This window comes from Schistocerca gregaria, chromosome 3 (genome assembly GCF_023897955.1).
Source record: "Schistocerca gregaria isolate iqSchGreg1 chromosome 3, iqSchGreg1.2, whole genome shotgun sequence".
In the NCBI taxonomy this organism is placed as follows: Eukaryota; Metazoa; Arthropoda; class Insecta; order Orthoptera; family Acrididae; genus Schistocerca; species Schistocerca gregaria.
The window spans coordinates 883,406,085-883,431,606 of NC_064922.1; the positions used below are offsets into that span (position 1 = coordinate 883,406,085).

General features: G+C 41.6%; 1 protein-coding gene across 2 annotated transcripts in view; it reads right to left on the minus strand.

Annotated features, from left to right (window-relative positions):
* LOC126355049 (platelet binding protein GspB) overlaps positions 1 to 25,522 on the minus strand; it is a 309,208-nt gene that overhangs the window by 270,057 nt on the left and 13,629 nt on the right. For both annotated transcript variants that reach the window (XM_050005202.1, XM_050005201.1), the window contains exons 2-7: positions 23,176 to 23,295; positions 21,912 to 22,231; positions 21,641 to 21,818; positions 7,336 to 7,519; positions 3,927 to 4,146; positions 2,794 to 2,944 (exon numbers count right to left, since the gene is read on the minus strand). In XM_050005202.1, the coding sequence (XP_049861159.1) occupies positions 2,794 to 2,944; positions 3,927 to 4,146; positions 7,336 to 7,519; positions 21,641 to 21,818; positions 21,912 to 22,231; positions 23,176 to 23,287 (1,165 nt within the window). In that variant the 5' untranslated portion in view covers positions 23,288 to 23,295. The remainder of the gene's footprint in view (positions 1 to 2,793; positions 2,945 to 3,926; positions 4,147 to 7,335; positions 7,520 to 21,640; positions 21,819 to 21,911; positions 22,232 to 23,175; positions 23,296 to 25,522) is intronic.

The window sequence follows — 25,522 nt, forward strand, 5'->3', positions numbered from 1 at the left end:
AGAGAGAGAGAGAGAGAGAGAGAGAGAGAGAGAGAGAGGAATTACCCCACCCCTCCCTCATTCTGTGGTGTTAAGTTGAGCACATAACCATACTCTTGTACAAAAGACTACTGAAAATGTTGGAACTTTTCTTAATGGTTCAGAAACTTTTTAAATATAATTCATCCTATGTTTGAATCTTCTCATTTTTAATAGTTTCTAAAAAAAAAAATCTATGTTTTGAACAAGTTTCATGTCTGCTGAAATCTTTAAGACACAAAGCTGAAACTTTTAATAGCATATGTAATATAGTACAAAACCATTGTATAAAAGTACCAGTAGAGTTATGTTGAGTATTCATCAAGTTACTGATGGTTTTTTTGGGATTTCACATCTGCTGAAAACTTTAATAGTGGAGGTGTTTCAGCACAAAAACAGCCTATACGTATAGTCATAAATTTCGCATTTAAAAGTCTATCACTTAGGAGAATAACTCAAACCATCATTCAACCATCGCACAGACTTCCACACGGAGTACATAGTAATAGGTATACCTGGTGTAGATAACCAACTGCAACACTTGAAAACAAATAAGTCCGAATTAGGTTTCACAAAGAGTATTCTCTGGCACTGGTCCCTTACTTATCTTGCATTTACAGTGAATCTCTCACCCAATACAAAACCCAAGTGACTGGAAAAAAAGCACAGGTGACTTCAATATATGAGAAGGGTAAAAGGCCAAGACACAGTTGCTAAGGTGATCACAAGCAATACATAAAGTGACTCCAGCAGACAGACACTCACTCTCTCCCTGACACACTTCCTAATTCTTTTGTACAGTAGCAAATCTGCAGCCGTTTGCTGATGATGCTATGATACACAGGAAGGTCAAGGCATTGTGTGACTATTGGATGATACAAGATGACATACACAGAATTTCTAGTTGGTGTGATGAATGACAGTTGGCTCTAAATGTAGGAAAATGAAGATGAGTACAAGAGAGAATCCTGCAATGTTCTAATACAGCATTTGTAGAGTGCAGCTTGACACAGTCACAATGATTAAAAATCTAGGAATAATGTTGCAGAGTGATATGCAACAGCATAAGCAGGTAAAGATTGTAGCACGGAGAATTTTAACGAAGTGATTCATCTGTGAAGCAGACCACACATAGGACACTTATGTGACCCATTAATCAGTACTGCCTCAACTGTTTGGGATACACACCAGGTTGGATTAAAGGAAGACAACAAAGCAATTCAGAGGTAGGCTGCTAGATTTGTTACCAGTATGTTAAAACAACATGCAAGTATTATACAGATGCTTCATGAACTCAAATGGGAATCCCCGGAGGGGACAAGACACGTTTCGAGGAACACTGTTGAGTAAATTTAGAGAATCGGCATTTGAAGCTGACTGCAGAATGATTGAACTTCTGGCAACATACATTTTGCCTACGGACCATTAAGATAAGACAAATTAAGGCTTGTATCCAGGTATATAGATAGTCATTTTCCCTCACTATATTTGTGAGTGGAAAAGGACAGGAAATGACTAACAGTGCTGCAGAATACCCTCCTCATGCATCATATGGTAACTTGCAATGTATGTGTGGTAGAATATAAATAATATAGGAGCAAAGCAGACCACTCACTGGTAAGTGGTCCCTTTTACTTCTAAATTATTTACAATCGTCATATAAGGATTTTTATAATGTTACATTCAACACCTTCAAAGTTATTACAAAAATGCTGGATTTTGGTAGAGAATGTCTAAGATATTATCTACTCTTTATCAATAAGTTATTATCTAGATACTACAGCACAATTTCTGGCTATATACCAACAGAGATGTACCCTATGACAAGTAGATTATGTTGTTATTATAGGGTACAGTGACAACAGAAAGTGCCGTTCAGAGGACAACAACTAAGTTCTACTTAAAAAATTGTACAAGCTTTATTTACTGGAATAGAACATAAAAACTTAAATGGCACGTTCTTTAAATGTTTATCTACTGTAAAAAAGAATTAGGAAGTCAATCAGGGAGGGAGTGAGAGTGTGCCTGCTGGAGTCTCTCAATGTATTGCTTGTGATTATCTTAGCAACTGTGTTTTGGGCTTTGAATGACTATATGTGATAGAGCTTAGCGTTATTGTGAGAGAGCCTGACTGCATTTGATTCACATTGCACAGAACTGAACTTTTATGTGATCGTTACACAAATATTTGCTTCACCTGCAATGGCTTAGTGAACCTGTGAGTGTCATTTGTATTACATGGTGAGTTAAGCATACATCTTTCCACTTTTACTGCAAGCTAAACTATCTTTGATTGACCAAGCTGATTTTTTTAGACACAGAATTTGTAAAATTGTGAACAGCATTTTGATTCTAAACTGTGCTAGGTGGATAGGAAAGAATGTAATCTGTGCATGTTATAAAAATGAACTTTGAATATAATGATTTTTTTCAAAGAGATATGGTTCACGTGGTATCAGCAGCAATTTTCTTCTTGCCTTACAGTATCAAGTAAATGTTTCTTTTCAACTATGGAGAGCTGGAGATATGGACATGTCGAATGAAGGCTATGGATGACTCTTATTTTTAGTTTATTTACTTCAGTAGTTTAGAGATCCTTGATGTGTGGTGGGCAACAATTATTAGGATAAAACTGAGACAGTTGAAAAATGGAAATTAATTAAATCATATAATCAAACCAATAGTTCTGTTGCAAAGTGTACAACTACCATATACAAGAGCTAAAACAAACAATTCATATTATTAGGAATTAATGAAGTTTACAGGCTGACTTACTGTCATCAAAATCATCAGGCCCGAGGGATCGATGTTGTCTTGATACAGCTGTTCCGACAGCCTGGCAAGTGAGGCTGTTTCCTCCAAGTGTCTCTTTGTTCTCATATGCCTTCATTTCAAAGAAGTAATGCTGGCTACATCCTTTAAAGCCCTAAGAAACAATAAAACATCAAGCCTTGAGAAACCTCTCCTACATTGTTATTAGGGAAGCTGCATTGGACTCACTAGACGTCAATGCAGTCTAACATAAGATAGTACAATGTGTGTGGACATCAACCCTCGTCATTCACTTTTTCATTCCACTGATAGATGTTGCAAAAAATGTATACACATATACTTACATTATGTTAAAAGTCTAAAATTTTTATGACTGATCTCTGTGCAATATTTATGTAAGCCTGGTGACTATTGAAGGCAGAATGGTGATTTTGAGTGAGGGGGGGGGGGGGGGGGGGGTTAACAAGTTAAGCTGTTAAGTTTGGAAGGTGGGAGACGAGCTACTGGCAGAAGTAAAGCTGTGAGGACAGGGCGGGAGTCATGATTGGGTAGCTCAGTAGGTAGAGCACTTGCCTGCAAAAGGCAAAGGTCCCGAGTTCGAGTCTCGGTCCGGCACACAGTTTTAATCTGCCAGGCAGTTTCAAGTTACAATCTTCAACAAAATTCTCATCATGCTGCTCACATGCCTTGTAGTGTATCCCAACCAAGGAGTTACATAAATATTGAAATAATCTTAATTTCAGCAAAAAATAACCAATATAGAATTGTGCAATATTTCTTTCAGCCTCTCATTCTCCAGGAAGTTTTGTATCTTTTGCAATTCAAGTTTAAGCACAGAGGAATAGATACACTGTAAAATATATACATTCAAAGAAAAAACTTGTTACGCAACACCTCCACAATGAAAACCAGTAGTTGATGATTGGAGGCAAGAGTTCCTCATTATGTGAATAAAAATTCCATAAAGAAACTATATGAAGTGCACAGGGGAAGAGAGAGAAGGACTGAAGAGGGATATAGGAATGCTGCCTATAAGAAACTGCAATTTTCCATTTCAAGCTTTCAAAGAAGTTGATGTAACTAACCTACTTATTATAGATTTTTAAAAAAAAAAAAAAAAAAAAAAAACAACAAACCTCATAGATATACCCACAGCCATCAATCCATTCTTTCCACTGGTAGCAAAGAGCATACATGAATGCTACTGGGTGGCAGGAGTCACTACTGTTATCACTTATCTCACCACTGGGACTGTGCACAGTCCACACATAGCAGAAGTTGCGTGGATCATCTGATGGCTCCTGGAATGCGATGTGAGCTACTGGAATTGTCTGCTCCATCACTGGACTCACATACCTAAGGAATAAAAATACTTACTGAGAACATGACGTGGAATAAGTTTAATACTTATATTTATTTAGGAATGAACAAAACATTATTGATGTAAAATCTTACTTGTTACAAAATGCACAACAGCTCTGAACACCACAATAATAAGTTACCAACTACATTCTAATTCCTGGCATTTTCTCAGTAAATTTGATATTCAATCAGTGTCTGGAAATGAGTCCAAGTCATCAGTAATTCTTTTGCCCAGATACTGTTAAGGTGTGTATCACCAATTCACCTTACATGGTGATTCACCTGCATGCCTTAAAGAAAGAGGGCTTAATATTACAAAGATAACAGTTCGGTCATAAGTAAGAAATATGTGCACAAAGATAATATACTTTTTTAAAGCAATTGAGAATCCAGGACGGACTGTAACAAAATTATAGAATGGATAGTTGCTACTCACAATGTAGCAGAGATGCCGAGTTGTGGATACGCACAACCAAAAGACTGTCACAGAATGAGCTTTCGGCCAATTAGGCCTTCGACAAAAAACTAACTCACTCTCACTCTCTCTGTCTCTCTCTCTCTCTCTCTCTCGTGACCAAACATCTTATGAACAAGTCAAAACCATAAAGTATGGAAAGCATTTGTCCTGAGAAATTAATAGCAGGAGGAGGAGGAGGAGGAGGAGGAGGAGGAGGAGGAGGAGGAGGAGGAGAGGAAATTAGTATTTAACATCCTATTGATAACGAGGTCAACAGAGAGGGACTGCAAGCTCGGATTACGGATAGATGGGGAAGGAAACTGGCCGTGCCCTTTCAGAGAAACCATCCCAGTATTTGCCTGAAGTGATTTAGGGAAATCATGGAAAACCTGAATGAGGGTGGCCAGATGTAGGTTCGATAAGTCGTCTTCCCAATAGCAAATCCAGTGTGCTAAGCATTGCTCCACCTCAGTCAATGAGAAATTAATGGTAGAATTTGAAACAACACTAGCCATTGAAAAGAAAATGCCTGACAGATTTGAAACTTCCTGGCAGATTACAACTGTGTGCCAGACTGAGACTCTGACTCGGGACCTTTGCCTTGCGCGGGCAAGCACTCTACCAACTGAGCTACCCAAGCACGACTCGCGACCCGCCCTCAACGCTTTACTTCTGCCAGTACCTCGTGCCAGGTCGCAAGTTCGAGTCTCGGTCCTGCACACAGTTTTAATTTGCCAGGAAGTTTCACATCAGTGCACACTCCGCTGCAGAGTTAAAACCTCATTCTGGAGCCATCCGCCTGACAGATTTGTCAGAGGAATTAGAGATGGGCAAAACTGTTCTTTTCAGAGATCGGATGAGAACTGTTCGCTCCCTGAAATGAACTAGCTCTTTTTCATGACTCACCACTCATTCACAATAGAAAATGAATGGAAGGCACACTGCCCTTTAAACTTGGTTTATTCCAGTACTATACCTGTATTTTGATCGTATTTGATCTTATTTTGAAGTAACACAGAAAATGAGTAAGAATTTTGTATTGTTTATTGAAATTTCCAGGATATGACAAAGTTTTTGATTATTGATTTATTTTGCACTATCGTGGTTTTTTGGGTGATCGGAAAATCCGTACCAGAATAAGAAAAAATATATATATAAATTTGACTACAAGACTAAAGTGCTGCATATAGCCCTACGCAGAATAAAACAAGGAAAATATTGGTGTATCACATTTTGCGATACGTTTATCAGTTCACTCGTAATTAAAGCATAAATTCGAGTGTACATAATAAAAATTCTACAGTAAGAGGAGCTGTCAGGAACCTAATCCGATCAGTTTAAACAAAAACAAAAAAAATAGAAACAAATGATGTATACATAACATCATAATGTATTATACATATTAAAAACAAAGATTCCAAGACTTACTTAGTGGGAAAGCGCCGGTGGATAGGCACAATGAATAAAACACACAAACACACACACAGAATTTCGAGCTTTCGCAACCGGCGGCTGCTTCGTCAGGAAAGAGGGAAGGAAAAGGAAAGACGAAAGGATGTGGGTTTTAAGGGAGAGGGTAAGGAGTCATTCCAATCCCGGGAGCGGAAAGTCTTACCTTAGGGGGAAAAAAGGATAGGTATATACTCGCACACGCGCACACGCGCGCGCGCACGCGCACACACACACACACACACACACACACACACACACACACACACACACACACACACACACACACACACACACAGACCATGTATTATACATGTATACATAACATAATAATGTAAATAAAATAGAAAGAAACTTCCACATGGGAAAAATATATTAAAAACAAAGATTCCAATACTTACCAAGCGGGAAAGCGCCGGCAGACAGGCACATTAACAAAACACACAAACACACACACAGAATTACTAGCTTTCGCAACCGATGGTTGCTTCTTCAGGAAGGAGAAGGAAAGACGAAAGGATGTGGGTTTTAAGGGAGAGGGTAAGGAGTCATTCCAATACCGGGAGCGGAAAGACTTCCCTTAGGGGAAAAAAAGGACAGGTGTACACTCGCACACACATACACACACATATCCATCCGCACATACACAGACACAAGCACAGACACAAGCACTACTTTTTACATTACCAAATTCTACAAAATGATGAAACACTGTATAAGAATGTATAAACTGAAATATCTGCCTTACTAAAGCCACTAGTAGATATTAGTTGTACTAGTTGTCAATCAAGAGTTGAGTATTACTTAAACTATAAAATGAACTCATGAATAAGCACAGCATTAACTAAATTGCAGAGAGCTTTATTGCCGCAATTGTTTACTTTTTGAATACTGAGAGGTGATATGTTTCCTAAGCGAAATTATTGATTTCTTTGAAATAAATCTCTAAAAGTACTCTGAAAAATATCAGTTGCCACAGCAAAAGTAAAGTAAGCAGTAGGAATAACAAAGCACTCTATATGACAGAAGTAGACACGGTTATTTACAAGTGTCTCTTATATTCTTGACATTTATATTCTTTTATATTCTTGACATAATATTTTATCATTAAGCTAATACCTACAAATTTTCATAAAAAATGTAAAAAAAAATTGTAAATTATGCAAGAACTAGGCACTTAATTTTGTGCACCTACTTTGTGAGAGTAAGTTTTTATTAACAAGGAAAAACAAATGTATTCTTAAAGCATCAAATATATGAAAAGTGAAGTATCTCACCTAATTTTCTGCTCCCGCAAGTCCCATATCTCAAAACATCCAAAGTTATATCCTACAAGGAGGCTTGTTATACATGGCACATACTGCACACAAGTCACATCCACCTTGTATGAAGGAAGGTAACATCGTACTTTACCGTCTGAACCCTTCAGAGCGAACTTCCTTGGTACCTTAAACGACTCTTCTGGAAAAAGAAAAGAGAAAATATCTTCACAACTCTGTCTAAAAGAAGGTAAGAATAATAAGTTTACAGATTACTAAATTCTATAGAGGGTGTTTCAGGACCTTGCAGAAACTCTGAGGAATGATAGCTTACAAAACAGAATCTTTTTTATTAATAAACTACAGCCTAAAACACATCCTTAAGGTTACAATAATGAATAACTGCAATTGCGCAAAACTTATCATTCATTACTGTTAGGCATTTTCCGGCAGTAACTTATATGAACGACTGACAACCCACCCTCCATCTCAATATATGCAGCACACCTTCATATTAATGTCCACCTAACTTGGAGAGCATGTCACGATTTTGATGGGATGCACCAGTGATTCTGGCTCTAATTAGCTCTGGTGGATACTGAAGTAACATAAATCACACTCTTGACATGACACCCCTTCATTACTTCCTTTGGAGACAAGTCAGGTGAACGCACTGGCCACGCAACACATCCTCTTAATCCTAACCCACATTCCGCCAAATCGACAGTTAACTGTGCTTGCACATCTGCACTTTAAGTAGGGTGGGGCTCCATCATGCTGGAACCAGAGGCCTCCTTGCACAGCATGCAATAGATCGTCCAGCAGTTCCAGAAGTACAGGTATGGTCTGCAGAAACTATAAGCTGCTCCAGTTAACCTACATCACATCATTACAGGTCCCTGAACATGATTATTTGTAATTTCCACCAAAACATTTACGGAGAGCTTTTGCTGGCATGATCTAACAGCAACTGCCTGCAAGTTCTCATAGTCCCTGATATGAATGTTCATGCTGTTAAAATACTCATCAAATATAAAGACCTGATTTGTAAATAAACTGTGTGTGTGTAAGGCAAGATCATTCACTCTTTGGTGTATGGACCACTGCGCAAACCGCATACGATGTAGGTCCGCCTACGATGTAGGTAATCAGCTGGTACTAAAACTTGCACCATTTGACAATAGTATGTGTGTAGGTTGTACCCCTGCAACGCCCTCCAAATGAATCAGCCTGTATAAACAAGGATTTAACTATAGGTCACATACTCACTAACAAATGATAATTCAAGGAAAGAACTGATCATAATCACTATTAAGCAAACACTTCCACACAAGTACCTATGGTTAACAAACAGTTCTTCCTAAAGTTCTCGCATTATGGAATCTCATTCTGCATTAAAATTTCTCAAATTACTGTTAGAAAATATCATTTCACGGCCAAATTTCAATGGCACATTGTTATTAAAATTTCCCATACAGGTCTATTGCATGGCTAGGTGTTTTACTTAATTAACAACGAAGTTGCCATTACATTCTTTTCCAGAGCAAGAAAGATCATAGTGATAGTAACTTAATGGCTTCTGTATTAGGGCACCTCTAAGAAAAATTATCACAAAAATACAATTTCAGTCATGTACCAACAGAGTAATGGCTAGCAGGTCAGTGGCAGTAGCCACCTTACATGCACAAGCAAATAGTAGCTTCCGTGAGTAAGAAGGGATTCCTTTATACAATAGAACAGGGGAAATAATCTGAGGAATTTAGACATTTAGGAATGGACCATTCCATGCCAAGTGGTCTAATTTCAGAAAAAGTTGCCACATGACCATCACAGACTTTCATGAAACGTTGTGTGAACATTCGCACACATTCCCAATTAATATTGTAAAGTTCTACTTTCATCAGTTTAATACTTGGAGACAGAGTTATTTGTTTGACCTTATAATGCACCTATCAACAGTGGGTCTGAGTTTTTGGCAACTTTGAGGTACAGTATCACCTTGTACAAGAACAAATCTCCCATACCTCATATCTCCAATCACCCACTACTCCCAAAGTCTCACCATCCAGCCACTGATGAGCATTTCTCTCATAACTTAGTCCCACCCAGGAATGGAGCAACTAAATTACATTCTCCGCCAGGATTTTGACTACCTCTCGTCGTGCCCTGAAATGAGAAATGTCCTGCCCACCTCTCCTATAGTGGTATTCTGCCATCCACTGAACCTACACAACCCCTGCTCGCAACCCTTTACCTCATGGCTTATATCCCTGTAATAGACCTAGATGCAAGACTTGTTCCATACATCCTCCACCACCAGCTGTTCACAAACATCACCTATCCCGTCAATGGCAGGGATACCTGTGAAACCAATCATGTGATCTACAAGTTAAGCTGCAACCTTTGTGCTGCATTCTATGCGGGCATGCAACGAACAAGCTGTCTGTCCGCATGAATGGGCACCAACAAACTATGGCTGAGAAACAAATGAACCACCCTGTTGGTGAGCATGCTGCCCAACATGACATTTTTTCATTTCAATGACTGCTTCACAGCCTGTGCCATACGTACCCTTCCCACCAACTCCAGCTTTACTGAACTGAGCAAGTGGGAACCCGGCCAATGATATATCCTATGCTCCCGTAACCCTCCTGGCCTCAACCTTTATTAGTCATTATCTTCACCCATCTAGCCCCTTCCCCATTACCATTCCAGCACTACACAGCCCTCTATTCCACCAACACACCCACCCTTTTTACTTCTCCCCTTTTCCACTATCCCCCCTCCCCCACCCACCGTCTAACCTCCCAACTTCACCTAGCTGCCCAACCCTGCATGCTCCCCAGCAGCACTTCACTATCCCCACCCCAACCCTGCTATGCTTCCCCCTCCCCACACCAACTTCCTCTTTCTCCCACCCAGTTGCCTCCCACCATGCACTGCTCCTGCTGCTTATAGTCTGGCTTCAGCTGCCAGAGACTGGTCACGCGCATGTGTGTGGGTGTGCGCGCGCATCTTTGACAAAGGCTTTGTTGGCTTTTTGTGGTGCCTACCAGTGATCAGCATCTCTGCTTTATGGTGAGTAGCAACTATCCTTTTCATAATATTGTTACTACTTTTTTAGTTACTTAATCATCTATAGTATAATTAACACTATATGTGACAGTAAGGAAGGAGATATACTCGTCACTGAAATAGGTGAGTGGCTCATAAATAACACACCCCTCTTTTCCAACCTTTGCCTACAAACCAGTCTTCCCTCACTGGGAAAGGATTATACACATTCAAAAAGTTAGCAATAATTTAGATTTTTAAGTGTTTCTATTAACAGTACTTCAACATTCACATTCTGTGGTAAATATTGGCCAGCCATTCAGTCATCTCGTAATTTAAGTTGCAGCAACTGGATTTTCCTCACACTGAGCTATCAACAAGAACCATTTATGCATTTACCTGGAATTAATTTGCATCATCATGAGAAATCTAAATTAGGAGGACTGTTTTAGGTAATAGTAGCCTGTATCCTCTTCCTGTGAACAGCTTCAGTACTTTCTGAAGTATTTCACCCACTTACAATGAAAACTACACAATCAAGTGGATGTAATATACAGGATTGTTCGTAACTATCTCTGGATAGTTGTGTTTGTGTTGAGCCATCAAGTACTCTGGAATCTGCTTTTTGTCACCTTTGCTAAACAGAAAAATCTTCCTACCTTTTTTAATATTTATATTTATGGTTGAAATCATCGCTGCAGTAACCGCTTTATGATCGCTGATTCCCTGTTCTGCATTAACTGATTCAAATAGTTCGGGTCTGTTTGTCACCAGAAGGTCTAATATGTTATCGCCACGAGTCAGTTTTCTGTATAACTGCTCAAGGTAGTTTTCAGATAAAGCACTTAAAAAAATTTCACTGGATTCTTTTTCCCTGACACCCGTTACGAACGTTTGCGTCTCCCAGTCTATATCCGGAAAATTAAAATCTCCACCCAGAACTATAACATGGTGGGGAAATCTACTCGAAATATTTTCCAAGTTATTCTTCAGGTGCTCAGCCACAACAGCTGCTGAGCCCGGGGGCCTATAGAGACATCCAATTACCATGTCTGAGCCTGCTTTAACCGTGACCTTCACCCAAATCATTTCACAATTCGGATCTCCGTTAATTTCCTTTGATACTATTGCACTTCTTATCGCTATAAACACGCCTTCCCCTTCACTGTCCAGCCTGTCTCTGCGGTATACATTCCAATCTGAGTGTAGGATTTCATTACTGTTTACGTCTGGTTTCAGCCAACTTTCTGTCCCTAGTACTATATGGGCATTGTGACCGTTTATTAATGAGAGCAGTTCTGGGACCTTTCTATAGACGCACCTGCAGTTTACTATTAGCACATTAATATTGTTATTCCCTGTTGCATTTTGCCTAATCCTACATTGCCGCGTCTCAGGAGGCGTCTTGTCGGGCCTAGAGAGGGAATTCTCTAACCTAAAAAACCCCCATGTGCACTCCACGCGTACTCCGCTACCCTTGTAGCCGCTTCCGGTGTGTAGTGCATGCCTGACCTATTCAGGGGGACCCTACATTTCTCCACCCGATAGCGGAGGTCCAGAAATTTGCACCCCAGCTCTCCGCAGAATCGTCAGAGCCTCTGGTTTAAGCCTTCCACTCGGCTCCAAACCAGAGGACCACGATCGGTTCTGGGAACGATACTACAAATAGCTAGCTCTGATTCCACCCCGCAAGTGAGGCTTTCCGCCTTCACCAATTCTGCCAACCGCCTGTACGAACTGAGGATGACCTCTGAACCCAGACGGCAGGAGTCATTGGTGCCGACATGAGCAACAGATTGCAGTCGGGTGCACCCAGTGCCTTCTATCGCTGCCGGTAGGGCCTCCTCCACATCTCTGATAAGACCCCCCGGCAAGCAGACAGAGTGAACACTGGCCTTCACCCCCGACCTTTCCGCTATTTCCCCAAGGGGCTCCATCACCCGCCTAACGTTGGAGGTCCCAATAACTAACAAATCCCTCCCCCCCCCCCCCCCCCCCCCCCGTGTGCCTGCTTGGACCTTGCTGAAGGAGCAGCCACCTGTCCACTCACAGGCAGAGCAGGTGATGCCACACGGACAGCCTCCACATTTACCCTCCGCCTCGTGCGCTACGAATGCCGCTGAACCCGCCACTCCCCTTGGGGAGAGGGTGGCCCAATCGGGCCCGATACCCACGAAGATGTCTCGACAGCAGGGACAGTGGGTGAAGCATGTAACACCTGGGGTTTACCTTGCGACGCACCAGACTCCCCACTGCCGCTACACTCCGAGGCAGCAGCCTGCAGACGGCTGACCACGGCCACCAACACGCTCAGCTGTTCGCGAAGAGTGGCCAGCTCCTCCTGCGTCCGTACACAGCAGTCACACATCCTATCCATCCTAAGGAATCAATTTACTGAAGAGACTTAATCAACTTTTAACTAGACTGCTAATTCACTAAAGGCAGCTGATTATTGACTAACTGTGATTGCTAACCACTTCTTGTAGAAAACAATGAAAATAGCACTACCTGTCTCTGGACTGTATTCAAAACAAACACTAGCACTACTGGCACTGGCACTATGGCTGACTAAAGTGACTCTCTCTGACTGTATTCAAAACAAACACGAAATCTATGGAACACTATTAATAGCACTCGAAATTAAAGCTTCCTAAAAGCAAAAACACACAGAAGAAGAAGTGACAAGTAAGAAAAATATAGTTAATACTTAAATTAAGATAGCTTGCTGCACAGCAGACGTGAAGCAGATGGCGGTTAGGGCGACATACCAGGTGTTCAAGGATCTTGCAGAGGGTGTTGGTAAAGTTAATTGGACAGTAGCTATCCAACTGAAGAGGTGGCTTCCCGGGCTTCAACACCGGAATAACAATGTTTTCCTGCCACTGGGTAGGAAATACCCCCTCACTCTACAGACGGTTGAAAAGAGTCAGTATACAACGGTGGCTAGCCACCGATAAATGTTGGAGCATTTGGTTATGTATCCGATCTGGTCCAGGAGCCATGTTCCGACAAAGGTCGAGGGCACTGGCAAATTCCCACTCGCTAAATGGGGCTTTATAAGGCTTCAAGCAGCAAGAAACGAAAGACAAAGGCAGTCATTCCGAGTGCTCTTTCATGAGGAGGAACGTGGGCAGAGACTGAGTCAATGCAGAGGCTTGGGCAAAGTGTTGAGCGAAATGCTCTGCGATGAAGTCCGTATGAGTAAGGACGACACCACGCACAGAAATTCCTGTAACACCGGTGGGAGGACGATGGCCCAACATTCGCACGAGTTTCACTCAGACTTGTGAAGAGGGGGTGTGCGGTCCTATGGCAACCATATATCGTTGCCAGCAAATCGGTCTCTGAAATTTGATTAGGTAACAGGCCCAAGAGCAGAGTCATTTAAAGAGCAGAAGGAGAGCAGTAGAAGGGTGCCACTTGAAGTGTTGAAGGGCATGGCGGTGGTCTTTTATGACCGCAGCAATTTCCTGAGTCCACCAAGGGACCATCTTCCGAAGGTGGGAACCCAAGGAAGAAGGGATGGCTGAAACAGCTGCGGAAAGAATGGCAGCAGTCAAAGTCTGTGTAGACTCATCAATACTGCTGTGTGGTAGTACAGGAGAAGGCATCCCAATCAGCTTTAGAAAAGGCCCACCTGGGAGGGTGACGGAGCGAGATACACTGATGGAAGGTCAAAACAACTGGGTAATGATTGCTGTCACATAAGTCATTGTGGACACCCCATTGAATGGAGCGACAAAGGCCAGGCTGCAGAGAAAGTTCCGTGTGCCACACTGAAGTGTGTGGGAGCACCGTGTTTAGGAGATGGGGGTCAAGCCCTGCCAGAACAGCTTCAACTGTCCTACCCAGGGCAGTAGTGTAACTACCCCAAAGAGGTTTGTGGGCATTAAAGTCCCCTAAAAGCAAGAAGGGAGAAGGGAGTTGTTGAAGGAGGGTGGTTAAGGCAAGGGATGTGGGCAGCCTGTCAGGGGGGAGGAAGAGGTTACAGATTGTGATTGGAGTGGCCAGATGGACCCTGAGAGCAATTTCTTCCAGAGTGGTATGGAGGGGAACCCATTTACTAACAATGTCCTTGCAGACCAAGGTGCAACACCACCAGAAGCCCACAAGGGGTCAATTCGGTTCCGACAGAAAGTGTGGAACCCACGAAGGGTGGGTGAGTGAGTATTGACAAAAAGGGTCTCCTGGAGAGCAATGCAGGCGGCAGAGTAGGAGGAAAAAAGGGGCTGCAACCCTGGGAGGTGACACAAATATCCATTACAATTCCACTAGAGGATTCTCAAGCTGGAGTCCAAATGGGAAGCAAACGGACCAGAGCCGGTCACGCCACCAAGTCGTCATCCATCACCGATAAGGATGGGGTACTGTCCATATCGGTGTGGTCAGACTCTGTTGGTTCATTGACTGGAGGAGGGGAAGGCGGCAGCTCAGGGAGTACCGAAGAGGCCTTGCCCTTGTTCTTGCGTTTCTACTTTTTCTCTTGTGAAGAAAGAGAAGGGCAGACTGCAGCAAGGTCAGGCATGGAATTACATCTGGCGATCTTGGCACCCACTGGCCATGGATCACACTGCCAATGTGGAGCTGCAGATTGCCTTTCAGGGAGGTGTCGGGAAGAGGAGACCTGGGAGGGGGCTCCAGCACTTGCGGCTGCCGAAGAAGGGGAGCACTTCTCCGGTGGGGGGGGAGGGGGAGCAGCACCCGAAGGAGTGGGTATGGGTACTGATGGGGAGGGGGAGGGGGAAGGGGAGGGGGAGAGGGAGGGTGAGGGTCAGGAGGAAGGTGTGGGGCGAAGAAGGCGGGGCTAGGAAGAGGAGGGGGTAGCAGGGGCAATAGATGTAACTGAAGCAAAAGTAGAAGTTGTAGACTCGGGATGGAGCCATTATACTTTCAACAAGCCTCAGTGAAGGTAACTCAACCTAAGGTCTTGTACTTCTGAATCTGTCATCCTTTCACATACACAAGACATGCTGGCGAGTGTGGAGGATGCTGCTCATTACAATTTACGCAAACTGGCGGGGTAGCAGAGGAACTCCCCTCACGGAGGGGGCGCCCACAGTCACCGCAGAGGGGATCATGGGTGCAGTGGGAAGACTTGTCCAAACCGTACACATTTAAAGCATCTCATCCGTGGTGGAATGTATGGTTTTACATCACACCGATACACCATCACCTTGACCTTCTCTGGGACGGTAACCCCTCGAAGGCCAGGAGAAAGGCACCTGTATTGGTGTGATTGCTTTTAGGGCCTCATTGTACACGGTGGACAAATCGAACTCCTCACCGCTCAAGGTTTGCAAGGAGCTCCTTGTCAGTTTGTAGTAGAAGACCCCAGTGGAAAATGATACCCAGTACCGAGTTCAAAGATTGGTGGGGTGCGACAGAGACTGGGATGTCACCAAGAAGGTAACAAGCCCGCAGGGCTTCAGATTAGGCAACAGAAGATGTCTTTATGAGCAAAGAACCAGACTGCATTTTACTCAAGGATTCCGCTTCGCCATACTTATTTTCAATTGTTTCCATGAAAAACAAAGGCTTGGTCATGGCAAAACTTTCGCCATCCTTCCTCGTACAAACCAGGTTCTGAGGGAATGGTTTCACCCCAAGCTGGTGAGCTTGACACTCTTCCCAGGTGGTGGCTAGGGAGAGGCCAAATGATCAGAAGGACTGTCATGTCTTCTATTACCCTTACAGATGGCCACAGAATGGCCAGAATGTTGACACTTTTGTCACTTCATGTGCAAGGCGTCTGACCTAGTACTACCCACTCCGACCAGGAGCTCGCCGCTGGGCACCACCCAGCCACAACAAGGGCCGTCTGGTAAAGCAAACATTGCCGGGAGTTCTGATGCCCCAAAGTGATGAGCATTGACTCCTTGACATACATGAGGCGTTAACATCACAGGCAGGTACTAGCAGTTTGATCCCTGTTTCGTTAGAGGGCTCAGCCAAGTGGACTGGCAACCATGCTGGCGACCTAGCAGGAAAGGGGCCAGAGTGCAAGGGGAAAAAGGAGGGGAGGGGAGGAGGCAGATATCGCCGTCATTCTAAACAAACAGTCTACAAGACCATCGAGAACATCAAATTTGCTACAACAGCTGGAGATAAGAAGAATCGTATTCCAGTGAAGTCTGTCGCTGCTCAAGCCCTGCTGGACGGCCCTTCTGTATTCTGCAGTTGCAGACTTAATTTTAGTTTAGATATAAATGTTTCATTTGGTCATGGTAACGGATGGTTTACCGTAGCTATTGTTCGTGGAGGTACAGGAGTACCAAATGTTCCTAGACTTGAAAGTTTTGTGGACAGAGACATTATTGCTTTTCGCACCTACCATATGGCTGAAGCCTGCACCATGGAAACTAGGTTGGGAGTTCATCCCCAAATGGCTCACACTGAACGGAAAATGTTGGAAATGGAGGTCTTACCCAAGGGGACCGAAAAGGAGATGGAAACAGCAAACTGAACAATAGCACATACCAAAAACAAAACCGGGAGGATAGCCAGGTCGATATAAAGAAGTCCACCAAGAGGGAAGGGAAAGAGTAGGGAGAAAGGAGCAAGGACAGGGAAGAAGAGGAACAGGGATAGTAATGCAGTATGGAGAAAGAAAGGAGACTGCAATAGCTCGGGGCCCCGTGCACACCACACACGTACCCACAAAAGGGACTGTGGGCCCCCTGGGGGGATATGATCCTGGGGGCTACTGAAGATGAGAGTAATGACCTGAAGCAGGTCCAATCCAATGCTGAGGCAGTTCAGCATTAAGGTAAGTACAAATTCCAAAGGAAAGTGTGGTGGGGCATGTCTTGTTGCAAACTGAAGTCTCTACTGTCTTGCTATAATTATGGCATACAAAACTGCTTCAGCAAGTCCTGGTTCACAATACAAGTCCCGATTTTCTCCACAAAGAAAAATGGTCTACAATTTTTTCATAACCACATGGCACAAAAGACAACAACTTTAGGTGAATTAGAAATGATTACCACAACCTTGGGTGGATGCTCTGTGCCCCAAACACATACATTATGACGCTTCAGACACCTGAAATATGGCTTTGTCAGTGAAAATCAACTTCTGTAAGAAACTGTCTTCCTGCAGTAGAAATAGACAGTCACTGCAAAAGTCACAAGGAAGTTCACTGTCCCCAGTATCCAGTTCAATCAACAACTGCAGCCAGTATAGTTTTAACACAGATATTTGCATGGAAAATGCCAGACAGTTGACTACAGGATCTGCAGTTGTCTGCTTGCACACATTGTCCACTTTTTTGGGCTCGAGAGAATGATTCTCAGACTTACTCTGCCTTCTGTACTAACAGTAGCAGCCATCCCATTTTCTTCAGACTACACAAGCAGCCAGCCTCACAAAATGTTTTATACCACTCTTGGATTTTTCATCTGTTTGAGCTTTTACCTGATATGTGACCATCACTGAACAGTCACAAGTGACTCATATTTAGCAAATTCAAGGAGACAAAACACATCTATCACTCCATAATATGTCGTGTTATCATATGCCTGCCTATAATGATGTGCTCTGCAACCATGTCATGGCAAGTATTATGAATAACCAAAACTTGGAGAAATGCCATATCCACAAACAAGTGGATTTTTCTGTATGTTCTGTACTTTCTGAGTAGACATCTTCTATAACCCCAGAGATAATTGTTCATAATGCTGTCATAACCTTCTTTGCTTAAGTTGCTGGGAGCTGCCTGGATTCCAACTAGACTGAAGTAGTACTGTTGTATCAATATTTGTAGCACCAGTTATGCCTTTTGATGATCATTTGTTTTTCAGAGCCAGTTTTGTTACTCAGTGAAACGGACATACTCTTTGCATCTTACAATTTTCGACAATTATGAGAGAGACAGATTGCTACTCACCATAAAATTGACACACTGTGTTGCAGGTAGTTATAAGGAAGAGACTGTTACACATTAAACTTTCAACCAAAGCCTTCTTCATTAAAGAAAGGAAAACACATTCACACATGCACCTCACGCACATGACTACTATGTCCAGCTGATTTTGCCAGAGACAGCAGCCATATCTGTGAGACGTGTCTTCTTGTGTGAGTCTCTCTCTCTCTCTCTCTCTCTCTCTCTCTCTCTGTCTCTCTCTCTCTCTCTCTCTCTCTCTCTCTCTCTCTCTCTCTCTGTCTGTGTGTGTGTGTGTGTGTGTGTGTGTGTGTGTGGGTGCGCGCTCACCTTTTTTTCTGAAGAAGGCTTTGACCAAAAGTTTAATGTGTACCAGTCTTTTTGTTGTGTCTTTACAATTCTGTGTGTCATCTTCACAGTGATTAGCACTCTTATCCTTTTCATAATAGTTCATATGCCAACCTGGATTTCTATTAAAACACGATTTTCAACTTTTTGAAACATAATGCCTACAAGCAGATGGATGTAAATCCTACGCAAGAGGAAGAAGTTCGCTTTTCTCAGCGCATCAGACTTGCCATGTAGTGTCATTAATGATCCTAGAACACAAGCCACCATGACTACATGGGCTTTTAAAGATATACAAGGAAAGCATTCCTCTGAGATCTATAGTTAATAACACTGGCACATGTATGCACAGGCTGTCATATTACCTTAAATGCATTCTCAGTGAATATGTAGGGAAGTGAGAACACTACATTTGTAATTCTAATCATTCTGTAAGCTGTCTGACAATTACAGCTCCTAGATATCAACATTATAGTCAATTTTGATATGGTCTCCTGTGCTAGAGTGGCACTTTCTGAATCCTTAAAGCTAATTGGGAAAAAGTTGGATCACTGTTTCCCTGAACTTTAAGTAACACTCTCATACCAACTTATTTCCAATATGATGGAAAATATTCTCAACATGCTGTAGTGGTCATCCACTCCTAAGCTGGAAACCCTTACTGTTTGTCAGGATGAAGGACCTTGTACGGCATCGCCAAATGCAATAAAACTGGATTAAATATTACTTCCGTTATTTCTCTAAATAAATCTCGTCACCATATTTTTGGTGGTGGCTGCTAGCAGCCTAGCAAGCCGGTGAGGAATCTGCTGAACCCAGTGGTTGGCTCTGGCTACCGTATCTTGCTGTATCAGCCCTGTGCTAAGGCCACTCACTCCTAGTAAGCCTGTTGCCATGCATGGTGTTGAAGATGCACCCCTTCAGAAGTTCTGCTCGGAGATGTTAATGCCCATGATGTGTAGGAGTACTCTGTCCCTCTCAAGTCACTGCCTGTGTTGTCACATCAAATAGACCATAATGTCAGGTACTGTGAGGTCATGTTAAATGCTGATCCTGGTCAGCTGATTGAGTAGGCCATCTAATCCAAGTGGTGTTGGAGTTTAAGGGTATTTTGTGCCCCAGGCTTCAATGGTGTTGGTAGGCCCTAGACTACCAAAAACCGGAGGCTGGTAATGGAGGGACACTTCAATCACCAGTGGTTGTTGAATGGTGGTCATTTCTTAAGGCAGCAGGAATATGACCAGTACTGAAACAATCTTATACGTGAGATGTTAAAAAACAATAATCAGATAAATGAGTGCAAACAACATTAACACCATCAATTCTGCTGACTGCCTGCCTCTAGCTTATCAAGGTGAAGTATTTATGGTACCGAGAAGAGGCTCTGTTTTTTTTTGTGACTTGGGTCATGACCGTATTGGTTTTGCTCTTTATGAGTTGTCAGTGGTCTTCCTTTCTGCTACAACTGCTTCATCAATTTGTTTCAGTGTCTGAACTGCTTTGTCAAACCCCTGGTGGGCATTGCTGCTGTTGGGTGTTGCTGTTGTCATCCTTAGCATTTCAAACATAATGTTACAAGAGTAAAAGAGGAAGCAAAATGTTTGTGCGCCTGAGCAATGAACTCTGTTCGGACTTCGAAAATTTCACTTTCCCCGTTTTGTTACTTTCTTGATGCATAACAATACAAATGGTGTAGCAATGGGTTATCCATTATCCCTTGCTGAAGCAAACCTACACAATGAAGACTTAGGCAAATACACAAGAATCAGCCAAGTTCAAGCAAATTGGTTTCTATCAATACTTGGATGACGAATTTGTGGTGTGATAACATGGAATGAAATAGCACAAAGAGATTCTGGGACATTTCAAATACACGAAACACGTGATGGGGACTTAAAAAAGAGGGCCCACTACCTTTCCTGGACTTGTTAGTTAAGCGAACAACGAACAGATTTCTGGGTCACACTGTACATAGAAAATACAATCCCCATCTGTCAGCAACATTCACAAAGAAATTCAGTGTTAAGACTAGGCCATTAAGTTGAAGAATTAAAACTATTATTGAACAAATGGTAGACCAAAAAGGAAAAAGCAAAGCCAAGAATAACTCGTCTGCAATGTGCTGGCCCAGTCTTCAGACAGATTGGTAGGGTCCTATAAAAACAGATCATCCAATGTATGTAAATGGTAAGAGATCATCTTTTTTATGTTAAAGATGATCGAGATCTCCACAAACTAGGTATGTACTGCATTAAATGTGAATATGACATGTCTTATATGAGGGAAGACAACTAGAACATTTGAGAAGAGGTGCAAGGACGATATGTGACAAACTCTACTAAAATTTCCAAGCAAATCAGCTGTTGCTGAGCACTGCCTCAAGCATAATCTTGAACTAAAGTACAACTAGTTCAGTCTTTTCATGGAAATGTCAAATTTCTGGAACAGGTGACTGCTGAAATGAAGATGTCAGAAAGGTAATAAAACAGAAAGGACTGGAATTCAGCACAAGTTATTACAATTTTGCTGGCTACCCCAGCCATTAGAATCCAAAATCATCTACAGAATGTGGATTTCACATAATAACAATGCCTTCTCTGATAAACAAAAATCGAAAATGGTAGCGGGTGCCAGCAGTCAAATTAGGTGGTTACAAATTGTGGTGCATCACCACAGCCTGTTTGAAGACCAGGGAATGAGTGTGAATTACGCAGCCCACAGCACCTAAAAGCGTTGACAGAGTCGGTTGTTAAAATATTGTGCAAGAACTCTGCCAAATACCTAAAAGCAAACCATTACACAGTACTGTCAACTATTCCATTCATTCTAGCAAACTAGAATCACACAATATTTTCCCAAGAGAAAATCATTCAATGTGTTTAAATACACAGTTTGGCACAAACCGACTGCACTTAATGTGCCATCTTTATAGTACACAGGAATCTACCTTTCCTATATTGACAAAATTATAGACTGTAATTCAGAATATTTCTTATTATTTCAACCACTGCAATTTTTATTAAAGAGTTCACAGGCATTTACCATTGAGAAGGATGGCAGTGTGAGGGCCATCTGGATCGTGCCGCCGCAAATCAACTAACATTACATATCCACATCCTGTAAGGCCCACAGCAGCCACCCCACACATGTTCGTGATGGCTGGGGAAAGAAGTCTGCTGGCAGGACTTGCTCCTCCATCAATAACTGACAATGATGAGACCTTTTGGAAGGAAAAAAAAGTACAATGAAGAAGTTCTATGAAAGTCTCTGAAAAAGTTTAATTTAAAATCAAATTTCCAGGTAGAAATCTTACCGGGTGTAGGACGTTGATAGTTGTAATTATAGACCCAGACGAGCTATCACAAATACATACAGCACCACCACGACTAGGCCCACAGTCTAGTCCTACAAGAAGCTGAGGAGCAGCAGAACCAGTGACTGCTCCCCGCGGTGGCAACTCGCACACACAGGTCACATGTGGCACACGATACCCAATATGCTCCTGTCCAATTTCTGGAACACTGTCAGACTGGGAAACATCTGCTCCAAACCTCCATGTGGCAATTTTGTTTCCTACTGACATGCGGAAGAGCCGTAGTTCTGTCTTAAAAGAAGTCCATGCATATTTGCAGTCTGCAACAGGAAAAGAGACTGATCAGACTGTGTGTACAGACTTATCCAAAACATAAATGTAACACCAAATTTGGGGTGAAATAGATCACTTGCATATTTCTGTTGTACAGTGTGTTCAGAAAGTCACTGTGCACTGGCCTACAGATGTAAATTATGTTAGAAGTTCAAAAAAAAGTTGGGATTCGTTCTACTGTTGTTTAACATTTAACAGCTTACTTCAGTTATGAAAGCTACTGAATGTGATGTGTAATGTTTAGATGTCCAATTTGTTTTTGAATTATAGTGCTTTTAACTAAGTAATCTATTTTTCTTACTGAAGATGCATTTCAGCAAGCTGCTAAATACACAGATTTAGAGCAGGAAGCATGTGTTGGATGTCTGATGAACTGGAAAATCAACTAAACAAACAGAAGTTGCTGGACATTTCTGCTTCTATGTGACAGAGCCCAGCAAAATCATTGTGCATGGTAGCACAAGAAAAGGACATCAGGGCATCAGACTTGCAACTGTGGTTAGGCAAACAATGAAATTATTCCCATATAAAGTGACTGCAGTGCACGACGAAGGAAGCGGATCATGAAAAGTGAATCCTTAGCACAGATGGTTTATGTTTTTTTTTTATTGAGAGGAATCCCATTGATACTCAGCACGTCATCTTCTATATAGACTTTTTTCTTGGGGAAACAGTGAAGTCTGTAGTATATCACAATAGCCCATACACACCTTGTGACTTTAATAACTGAAATACCTGCATACATGATAGGCATATCACAATCATATCTGCAGAAATGTTTCCCAATAAAATTAAGTGGTTTCAGACTTGTCTAGTTATTGATGGACATTATTTTCAACATGTTGGAAATGCACAGCAAATTTCCGAACACACTGTATAGAAATAATTTTTTTTCAAAATTGGATATAATGCCAAAGTAATGCAACATTACCTTTGAACACACCACCCTTCACTTCAAACATTCCATTTTCCGAGACATTGTATTTACCATTACTTAATTTCAAATTTCTTGATATGTTGCAAGGGGCTTTTGTGCCATCCATGGTCACTGCTGAAAATAAGATTAGGTAACATTATGGATAGAGATACGGAAAAAATATTTTGTTGTTTAAATTTACAGAAAAGGGATAGGAAAAGCTTATTTCTTTTAGAACAAATAGAACAGTAATGAATAACAAATTACACTGAAACAAGGAGCAATTCTTTGGTCAATGGTCACTAAAAACTAAATGTAAATTGACATCAGTCAGAATGTAGGTAGATCAATAGCTCATTTCGAGTTGTATATGGGAAGCAATCACTAAACACAAACCAGCTAACAGGATACAATATTCTACATTTTTGTGGCACATATAAAACAAACTGAGAACAAAAACATAGCAGATTTTCTAAAATAAATATCAAGGTTCAGAAAATTCTGCAGGATGTATAGGTCTAGGTCCTAATAAAAATACTCTAATGAATCACTACATAATGTGACTTCTTGATGACAAAGGCATAAATTTCCAAAAATGTGGTAATTAGGACTGTATCTCTGGTGCAAACAGGTACATCTTCTAAGTAACTGCCTGAATAATTAGAATTTTATGAAATTTGCTATCAAAAATACAGCCCAGAGTATGTTCATTGACCAATGCGCAAAGATACAAGAAAGGAAGTATTGTCATTATCCACTAGTGAAGATAACTATACCTCAGAAATAAGTGACTTACAGAGCCATAGAACCTTTTGGTAAAACTTCTTGCTTGACCAACTATGGGCCAGACCAGAACTGAACACAGCAACTTACATTTTTAAGTAAATGCTTCCACCAACTGAGCTAACCAGGCACAACTCGGGCCCATAGTTTCAATTTTGGCAGTTCCTAGAACTCTCTGGTAAACTATCTAAAACACATTTGAACATAAGTGAAATTGTTTTACTTTTTTTCCACCACTCTTCCAATGTAACTTATTACAAGGATGGAATAATCTTAAAATTAAATGGTCAACATTTACCCATAGATAACCCCCAACACATGGTAAGAATGTTCAGAGACTATAATGTCAGCTAATGACACAAACAAAATTAAGAGCCCAATTCAATCATGACAGGTACATCCAAAATGTCACAAACAATCCAACTAGTCCACAGCGAACTGTTTTAAGTTTTGATCGCACAAAGATTCAGGTTATGAAACTACAAAGTAAAGCAAAATCACCAGCCGATAACACAGATAATGTGATCATGCTATCGGGTGACTCTACCGAAAACTAGGAGTAGAGCCCTTAGCTGGAGAGAATTAAGGGAACCAACAATGGTAGATTAAAATGCCTGTTCTAGATGTAATGGGTGGTTATAATTAAAGTGCAGCTACTAAGTAGGTACTGTGTGGGCTGTAATATCATATGGCAGAGAAGCTTGGTATATATGCTAACACATTAACGCAGAAATGATTTATGGTGGAAAAAAATTTTAGTTCGTATTTTGGCCACTAAACGCAAATCTGGCACTACACACTTTATGACAGCATGACAACGGCAATTAATAATAAAATCAGCATTGTCTCTCTCATTTGTTTGAGCTTTCTTTACCTGCATCCTGTTTCTAATCCCTTACATCTGTCTTTCTTGCATTAGTGGTGCCAGATTTACACCTGGTGGCCAAAATTGGAACTATTTTTTTTTTTTTTCCAGTATAAATTTGCTTCCACATTGACACATTAGAATATCTACCAAGTTTCTCTCTCATATGACAATTACAGCATACACTAGACTTATCTGAGTAGCTGCACTTTAATTATAGGCACTGGTACATGTTATGCAGGAGTTAGTAATGGTGAGGAACCATTTTGATAGAGCTGTTGATGGGTAACATACATTGATGGGCTGCTTCACCAGTACTGTAGTACAGATAGCATTGTTAGTCAATCTGCTGCTCTCTAGATTAGAGGAGCGTCAGAAAGTAATGCGCTACAATTTTTTGTGATGCAACTATACATCACACAGGAGTTGGACAAGTTGGGGAGGATGGGTGGGTGGGTAGAGAATGGGAGGGACTCTTGGAATGGCTAGAACCAAACTAATATAATTAGTAAATTACTTCTGTAGTAATATACTCTTTTAGTAATTCTTGGAGAGCTCAATTTAACCTTTTTAATTGTAACTTAAGTAGTAACACCTTTTTACTAAAGAAGTAAGCCATTTCTGCACACCTTGGAAAATATTGATTGTTGGCAGACATTATTGTATCACCTTTTGCGTAACTTATGTTCATTGCTACTGTTTTAGAAGTGAGAA